This window comes from Anneissia japonica, unplaced genomic scaffold, assembly GCF_011630105.1.
Source record: "Anneissia japonica isolate Jap-2015-1 unplaced genomic scaffold, ASM1163010v1 scaffold670_len1213532_cov191, whole genome shotgun sequence".
Lineage (NCBI taxonomy): Eukaryota > Metazoa > Echinodermata > Crinoidea > Comatulida > Comatulidae > Anneissia > Anneissia japonica.
The window spans coordinates 1,157,480-1,166,528 of NW_022693499.1; the positions used below are offsets into that span (position 1 = coordinate 1,157,480).

Below are 9,049 nucleotides of genomic sequence, written 5' to 3' on the forward strand. Positions count from 1 at the left end.
CTTCCACTCATTGCAAACAAAATGTGGAACAAGTTGCTTCCAACTGGATTCAAATTCCAAACGAAGCCCGAGTTTGTTTTAAACTGGCGGAAACTTTTCTCTCGCAAATGCCTCATAACGGTCAGATGTTAACATTAACCTTTTTTAATATCATTACAGGGTTATTAGTTATCGTGTCATTACGCAAAAGATACCAAGTTCATCAACAACGAATCCGTGTTCAAAAATCGATTATCATCGACCACCGTCAAAAGAATGCACCAGGTAAATTATATTGAGGGCGCTGCATATGGTTAGCAAAATCTCAGTTGCTCAAATTTGTATTCAGATATCAACATTTAATGGGCCATGACCTTTTTAATACTGAAATTCATTCAATTTGTGCTTTGAAAAAAACATCAAATTGTGTTAATGTGCTTTATTTTGTGGCCTTTTACAGTTTTAGTGTATCATTCTCTCTTCGTCCGGGGATATAATATTATGTAGGCGTAGGTCCGATGAGGCCTCAATGTGTCTGTTTTCGTAGGAATTTCCATTTAGACAGGATTATAAATAATTCTAGTGGGGCTGACTTCAGCTTCTAGTTAATTATTGTTTATTATTATTATTATTATTGTTATTATTATTATTATTATTATTATTATTATTATTATTATTATTATAATATATTATTTTGAAAGACATTAACAATTGGTATAATTTTAAGTCAGGCCTACTTCGTATTATAAGAGTCAAGGTTCGCTTTGAGTGGTTAAATGTATTTGTCTATGAGTCTTTAACGCATACTGTTGCATTATTGTTTTTCTTTTTACAGTAGCGGCCCTACAGAAGTGCAAGTAACTAGACTCGAGAAGTATGCGACCAACCTAACAATTTTCACCTGCTGTAATGGTTTCAAGCCACTCGGAAATACATGTGTCCCTGATGTCCCGCCCACAGGTGATAATGCTTAAGATGGAATACCGTTGCCCTGAAAAAAATTAAAATCTGGAGAAAATTAAAGAGTCATATTTTTTTGTTTCTAATTGGATCTATTGAGGCCTATTGATGAATACAGGGTGCGCGTAACACTGTTAACTATCTTACCATCGAAGAACCGTATGGTTAACTCATATAATTTCATTTTATCCTCTCGCATTACCGTACTTAACAAACACGAAATCCAAATATTGTTATAAGTATTTTTTTTCAGTGACGATCCAAGAGCGTGAAAAACTGGCAGTCTTACTGATTGTCATTCGCGCCACTTCATAATAAATCTGGATCCGCCACTGTTTTGAGCCCATTGTTTTACTATTCTTCTTGTTAAGTATTACGATCTGGACATGCTCACCTCCACCATCCCATCCTCGAACCCTGCTTATATCATGGTCCTATCAAGTTATACAATTTTCAATATTTCATATGCCTCTACTTCCATAGTTCTACTAACTTCATTTGAGCAATGCACAGACTGTCGAAGTGTATTTGACAAAAACATGTGACAGGGACATCATGACCATCATTATACTGTATGGACATACAACAGCTTTTTGTCAAACAAAAAAAAAATGATTGTGTTTACAGAGCTGTACACTATTTGCGCTAATAAGCTTTGTTTTTACTTGTGTAGCATCCACGGAGAATGATACACTAACGGTACGTTCAAAGGAGAATACACAGGCAAACGAAGGGATTGATATGGATGTGTTTCTAATGGCATTTAGTATTGTTGCTGCCGGAGTTGTTGCCGTGATTCTAATAATCATCTTATCAGTGCAATGCAGACGGGTTTCTTGCTTTAAAATCACAGGGTATGACGTCCTTTGAAGTGTAATACAGTGCACCCTCCAATTTGAGACCTCTGTAATTCCGAGACCCTTCTAATTGGAGACCACTTTTTCAAAGAATCGAAAAACAATCTTCAATTTTTTATCACAAATCTAACACACTAATTGGAGACCAAACCCGAGACCACCCCAAATGTTGAGGTCCCAATGGTAGTCTCGAATTGGAGGGTAGAAATGTATGTTATTGATGGCAAAGTTCCATTCAATTCACAATGAACATTATATTTCTCTGCAATGAAAGTATATATTATACTCATTATGTATATATTAACATTGAATAAGGACAGATAAATCAAATGAATAAAATAACTAATGTTAATACTTGACATATTAACACACGTACCATGGTTATAAACTTAGCAAATACTGAATAAGTTTGCGATAGTTAGGTCGCTATGTAATATACCCTACCGGTACCTATTCATCAACCTGAACTGGAAATTATTTGTCAGGGTGTATACTGGAATAATGTCCGCCTTCACACGTCTATATTCCTGGGTTGGCAATCCAAGTGCCTTTAATCATTCATTGTAATGGTTTAGTAGCTTTTCTTTATACAGCTTCCAAAGCTTTCTCATACTTAGCAAAACGCAGACTTAAAATACATGCTCAAATATTGCATTTCAAATAGAATCAAATCTTGCTAGAAACACCCATTCAAAAATGTGCACTTGTAGATTGTTTCATTGGTTGGTTGGTTGGTTGGTTGGTTGTTTGGTCGGGTGTTTGGTTTGGTTGGTTGGTTGGTTGGGTGTGTGGTTGGTTGGTTGGCTGGATGTTTGGTTGGTTGGTCGGTTGGTTGGCTGGTTGGTTGGCTGGTCGGATGGTTGGTTGGTTGGATGTTTGATTGGTTCCTTGGTTCATTGAATGATAGGATTAATGAATGATTCATTAATTGGTCGGTTGGGTGATTGAATGATCGATGCTTTATATTTATCGACTGACTGTGTTTTTTTTGTTTTTTGTTTTTTTTTGCATATAGGTCACACGGAGTCGTCCGAGTAACAAGACGTGAGAAAAAACGTAAGTCAGAATGCTGAAATAATAGTTTTCATGTTTATTTATTTTTAAAACAGAGTATATTTATGTTTCGTTCTTTCTAAAAAAAATATGTATCCTGTGAGTTCCAATTTAAGCAGGTAAGTCTTCGTGGTGGCATTAACACATTTAAAAAAAAAGTAATATAATTATGTCAACAAACATTTATAATGAAGAATTGAAACTTCTGGTGTCAGAAGATTTAGGATATGTCTTCTCTTTTTACACTTTGGCAACATTTTGTTTTTCCTTTAATTTATATGGCATTATTTAAGACAATTTTGCATTTACATTCATTCAACATTCAAGACATGTATTCTTAGTGCCTTTGATAATAAATAATATTGAATTGAATTGAAACCGACAGGTCTAGTAGCATTAAGGCGTCTATTCAATTGAAAAACCGAAAGGTCAAATCTCCCCCTGCCCTTCCCCTAGCCACTTGTTTGCCTTTTGGCAATGCACTTCTAAATTGCTCCCAAAAGGTCAATTGCCACTTGATAGGATAGGGAATTATGCGCGCAACTGAACATCACGACATGGAATGGTCCCCGGGGGAGTGAATATGTCTGCAAATTTTACATGATTGCCTATGAATCTAATTAAAATAGAAGCGCTACGAGCGTCGCACCGTGGGCGGATTCTATCGGCGCTAATAATACTACGCATAAAATTAAGGCAATAAAATAAATAAATAAAACTATATTGATCGTTTATTTATTTATTTTTTTTAATCAGCAGACTGACATTAAATTCTTCGATTTCAGGTCATNTCATTCATTGTAATGGTTTAGTAGCTTTTCTTTATAAAGCTTCCAAAGCTTTCTCATACTTAGCAAAACGCAGACTTAAAATACATGCTCAAATATTGCATTTCAAATAGAATTTAATCTTGCTAGAAACACCCATTCAAAAATGTGCACTTGTAGGTTGTTTCATTGGTTGGTTGGTTGGTTGTTTGGTCGGGTGTTTGGTTTGGTTGGTTGGTTGGTTGGGTGTGTGGTTGGTTGGATGTTTGGTTGGTTGGTCGGTTGGTTGGCTGGTTGGTTGTCTGGTCGGGTGGTTGGTTGTTTGGATGTTTGATTGGTTGCTTGGTTCATTGAATGATATGATTAATGAATGATTCATTAATTGGTCGGTTGAGTGATTGAATGATCGATGCTTTATATTTATCGACTGACTGTGTTTTTTTTTTTTTTTTGTTTTTTGTTTTTTGCATATAGGTCACACGGAGTCGTCCGAGTAACAAGACGTGAGAAAAAACGTAAGTCAGAATGCTGAAATAATAGTCGTCTATTTTTTCATGTTTATTTATTTTTAAAACAGAGTATATTTATGTTTCGTTCTTTCTAAAAAAAATATATATCCTGTGAGTTCCAATTTAAGCAGGTAAGTCTTCGTGGTGCCATTAACACATTCTTAAAAAAAGTAATATAATTATGTCAACAAACATTTATAATGAAGAATTGAAACTTCTGGTGTCAGAAGATTTAGGATATGTTTTCTCTTTTTACACTTTGGCAACATTTTGTTTTTCTTTTAATTTATATGGCATTATTTAAGACAATTTTGCATTTACATTCATTCAACATTCAAGACATGTATTCTTAGTGCCTTTGATAATAAATAATATTGAATTGAATTGAAACCGACAGGTCTAGTAGCATTAAGGCGTCTATTCAATTGAAAAACCGAAAGGTCAAATCTCCCCCTGCCCTTCCCCTAGCCACTTGTTTGCCTTTTGGCAATGCACTTCTAAATTGCTCCCAAAAGGTCAATTGCCACTTGATAGGATAGGGAATTATGCGCGCAACTGAACATCACGACATGGAATGGTCCCCGGGGGAGTGAATATGTCTGCAAATTTTACATGATTGCTTATGAATCTAATTAAAATAGATGCGCCACGAGCGTCGCACCGTGGGCGGATTCTATCGGCGCTAATAATACTACGCATAAAATTAAGGCAATAAAATAAATAAATAAAACTATATTGATCGTTTATTTATTTATTTTTTTTAATCAGCAGACTGACATTAAATTCTTCGATTTCAGGTCATTCCCGCCAAGAGTTTGCTTTTTTGGATTTACAGCAGCCGGGTAGTCGATGTTCTTGTATTGGCATGTCAGAACACACTGATCTTGATGACGACACATCAACTACCAGTTTACACAGACGTTCTCTTCCCTCGCTTTACGAAATCCAAGGGTTTCATGTCAAACAGAATCAACAATGCGATCCATGTCCCCTACTACACAAACCTATTATCCACCCCAGACCTAGGACTACCGGGGGCGCTGAAGTCCCAGAACTTACAGCCAGTCGTAATAACCAATTTGATTGTGATGACTATGCCGTTGTACTATCGTTTGCAAACAGTTTTAAACAAAGCACATACGCCTCTACTAAAGAAAATTCTTCGAGGATCTCCGCTGACGATTACGTAACTTCACTGAGTTCAAAAGTTGGGCACTTGGCGTCAACGTCGCGTCACGGCCACGTGTTTTCATCCGATTCAAGCGTTACCAACGACTACGTGACTGGGGTTAGAACGTGTCCGGATGATATGGCTGTTGGTTATGTCACAACCGTCGGTACATCTTCAAATTTTTCACGACCTAAGACGGAGCCTCGTCAATTTCCAACCCAACGTTTCGCAGCCGCTGAGCTGGACAGTGTGGCAGAGTACATCACTTCAGTTAAAACCACGCACGATAACATTCGTTCAATGGTGAACCGAGACTCGACCTCTACGTATGATTCAAGTTACATGACCCCAATGGATGCCACAAGAACACTATCATCCAATGCTAGTGTTGACTACGACGATGTTGATCTTCTGCAAAAAAACTGTGTTTGCGGACCGTTGTAGCTAAAGTCGAAGATAATAGTCCAGTGGCGGATCCAAGAGGTGGCAAAATTGGCGATCCTCCTCCACCGGTGTGAAATCATTTAAATAAGAGATAACATGGCTAGAACTGCAAAGCTTTCAGGGGGCGTAGCCCCCTGGGCCCCAGCCCCATGGGCCCCAGAACATCCCAAAGACTTTCTTCTATCAACCATGATTCTGCGCTCTTTGGACGAGGTCTTCGATTGCCATTCGTTCGACTCCAGTAATAGTGTCGTGATCCGCAACTGTACGTCGTAGAGTAAAATCGTTTAAAAACTGAAATTTTACCTTTGAAAAGCTCAGACGTAATAATTTCAAAATGAGACACAGGTCAAGGTATTTCTCTTCTTTTTGGCTGATTAAATCCAGGTTTCCATAAAGTTGCTACACAGTCACTACATTGCATTCACTGCAATCGTTGCATTTTGTAACTAGTTTTCCCCGAGACGCAATCAAGAAAGCTTCTCGATTCCACTGACCAATCAGCGTCGCCCCCCAGCTGTCGGCGATACAGCGCGTAGCGATTATTATGGAAACCAGACTTTACAGTACCGATATTGATTTCTGGTAATATACTGACTAATACGGGTCCTCGGAAATAATTAAACATAATATTTATGCGTCTGCAATAACTTATCGAATACACATGATCGATTAAAAGTTTATTACTTAAAGTGTACTCTACTCAATTAAAGAAGTAGACCTAAATAATTCAAATTTTGATTTATATTTTTATTAGCTCAGACCTATAGAATATTTTAAGAGGAAAAAGATTATTATTATTATCATAATTTTTTCAATTATTATTAATATTTATTACGAATATGATTACTATTTAATATTATAAACATCATTTATTATACATAATCAAAAAATCAATTTCAGTACCGGTATACTAAGCGGAGCAGTGTATGCACTGATATAGGCTATCGTGTAATAATTATCAACCTTATATTTATCTTCACCATCTTATCATTTAATTATATCAAGGTATTTTTATTGAATATATCATCGCAGTACATAGCTTGGTTACCGTAAGCGTAAATATATCTGTCTCTTATACACATCTAGATGTGTATAAGAGACAGGAAATAATAGATACACATCTAGATGTGTATAAGAGACAGATATTATACTCGACGCACACACGTCAGCTTGTGATACGCCCTCCTCTTACGCATTCCAAACGACAAGACATAATCTCCGAAAAGTCAAACGTTATATAAGAAAGTTTACATGTAAAGAGATAAAGTCATTATCAACAACCCTGCATGTAATGATGGAATAGCTTTTTGAATTAAGCGTTGATTGTTTAATGTCTTTAAGAATGTACTAATGAATATTAACTTTATAATTAAATTACTTTATTAAATTTGTTTTGGATTTTATTCAGTAGCGGTAGTATAGAAACAGAGGCACACAACAACTCGGTAGATTTTGTATCGTTGTTATCGTACAATTGCTGTCCTGGTTATATGCCTAATGATGAAGTGCATTATTGTCAAGGTAAAATACAGAAAAAACACACAACAATGATAACTATATTATGATAATTATAGTAATATTGGTAATAATTGAAAGACGATGCTACAATTAACACATAATGATATCACTAATAACTTTAACAAAAAATGATAATATTAGTACCATTAATATGATTTGTTTATATAAGCATTCATTAACATATTTTTATAATTAATTATGTATATTAATAAAATTATTCTTATTATATATATATATATATATATATATATATATATATATACAGGTATATATATTTATATATATATATATATCATAAATAAATATATATACATAAGGCCTACCAGATACGGTTAAGATAATGTATTAATGGCCGTATTCGACTGGTCGTTCTTCGTTAAACCACGCCCACCTGCGCAGCGGTAAAATAAAGGCAATTGAATTACCTTGGTAAAATCCTACTCAACGAAGACGACCAGTCGAATAGAAAACTTGTAAATACTCGACAAAACAAAATGGCTGTATAGTTACCGCGATACACGTTGCGTAATCAAAATTGCTTCAACTTGTGGTAGTAGGCCTATGGGTTTTTCGTAAAAAAAAATATTTTCATCCAGTTTTTGAATTTTGTTAGCCTACAATTTTTTTTACTCCATGTGGGTAAATATTGTAATTTTTATTTTATGAAATTTAATCTAAGTTATATTAACGGAAATGTTGTTTATAAACTCACCAATCGGCCATGTTTTTTGGGTCACGTAGATAATTTAACGCTGATTAACGCACTCTGATTTACGTTAATTTTCGTTGTCAACGAAGTCTATTTAACGAACCAGTCGAATGAAAATAATACTCAACGAAATTTCATACTCAACGAAATGAACCAGTCGAATAAGCCCAATGATAATATATAACTTCTGTAATAGTTCATACAACATATATTATTAAATGTATGCCTATATTTAAACTTCAGCATGTCCCGAGAATACGTTTGGACTTGGTTGTCGTGGTGAGTGTCAATGTCAAAGTGGCGCTACATGTAGCCCCCTCGACGGATCTTGTGTATGCCCAGCCGGTTGGACAGGGACATATTGCGAGAGGACATGTCCTGAAGGTTTCTATGGAGACGGGTGCATGCATTCGTGCCTTGATTGCGGCCCATACAGCTTCTGTGACCATGTCGATGGCCACTGTATCTGTCATCCGGGCTTCGGTGGCCATTCGTGTACCGAAAAATGTAGCGGAGAATCATGTGGGGAAATGTGTGAGTTGTGTCCGGAAAAGTGCGGTTACGATACATGCTGTGATATGCATATTAACGCTTGTATATGTGGTCCTGGTTGGAAAGGACGCTACTGCACAGAACCGTGTGAAATAGGAACATTCGGAGTATCATGTAACCATAGTTGCCAATGTGAACATGATGCGATCTGTTTGCATGAGAATGGCACATGCTTGTGTATGCCAGGCTGGAAGGGACAATTTTGCAGCGAACCATGTGAACAGGGCTTCTACGGAAATCAATGCTTAGAGAAATGTATCTGTCCAAATAATGCTACCTGTGATCACGTGACAGGGGTATGTCATTGCGAAGGTGACTGGCAGGGTTCAAGGTATAACTTTTTTATATTAATTATATTAACTAAAACTAATCATCAATACGTTGGGAGGTGTTACCTACTAATAACAATAATAATAATAATAATAATAATAATAATAATAATAATAATAATAATAATAATAATAATAATAATAATAATAATAATAATAATAATAATAATAATAATTATTATTATTATTATTATTATT

The 9,049-nt window shown here is 35.7% G+C and overlaps 2 protein-coding genes across 6 annotated transcripts in view; both read left to right on the forward strand.

The window, feature by feature from the left end:
• LOC117100790 overlaps positions 1 to 6,791 on the forward strand; it is a 7,622-nt gene extending 831 nt beyond the window's left edge. Inside the window, exons 2-6 of one of the 5 annotated variants that reach the window (XM_033240609.1) lie at positions 160 to 264; positions 815 to 939; positions 1,613 to 1,793; positions 4,091 to 4,131; positions 4,923 to 6,791. In XM_033240609.1, coding sequence (XP_033096500.1) covers positions 160 to 264; positions 815 to 939; positions 1,613 to 1,793; positions 4,091 to 4,131; positions 4,923 to 5,740 — 1,270 coding nt within the window. In that variant the 3' untranslated portion in view covers positions 5,741 to 6,791. Of the gene's footprint in view, positions 1 to 159; positions 265 to 814; positions 940 to 1,612; positions 1,794 to 2,811; positions 2,853 to 4,090; positions 4,132 to 4,922 lie in introns of all 5 variants that reach the window. The other 4 variants (XM_033240608.1, XM_033240610.1, XM_033240611.1 and 1 more) reach the window with 4 other exon arrangements.
• Positions 6,792 to 7,148: 357 nt separating this feature from the next.
• LOC117100778 (multiple epidermal growth factor-like domains protein 11) overlaps positions 7,149 to 9,049 on the forward strand; it is a 7,417-nt gene continuing 5,516 nt past the window's right edge. Inside the window, exons 1-2 of the mRNA XM_033240595.1 lie at positions 7,149 to 7,264; positions 8,214 to 8,853. Of these exons, the coding sequence (XP_033096486.1) occupies positions 7,234 to 7,264; positions 8,214 to 8,853 (671 nt within the window). The 5' untranslated portion in view covers positions 7,149 to 7,233. The remainder of the gene's footprint in view (positions 7,265 to 8,213; positions 8,854 to 9,049) is intronic.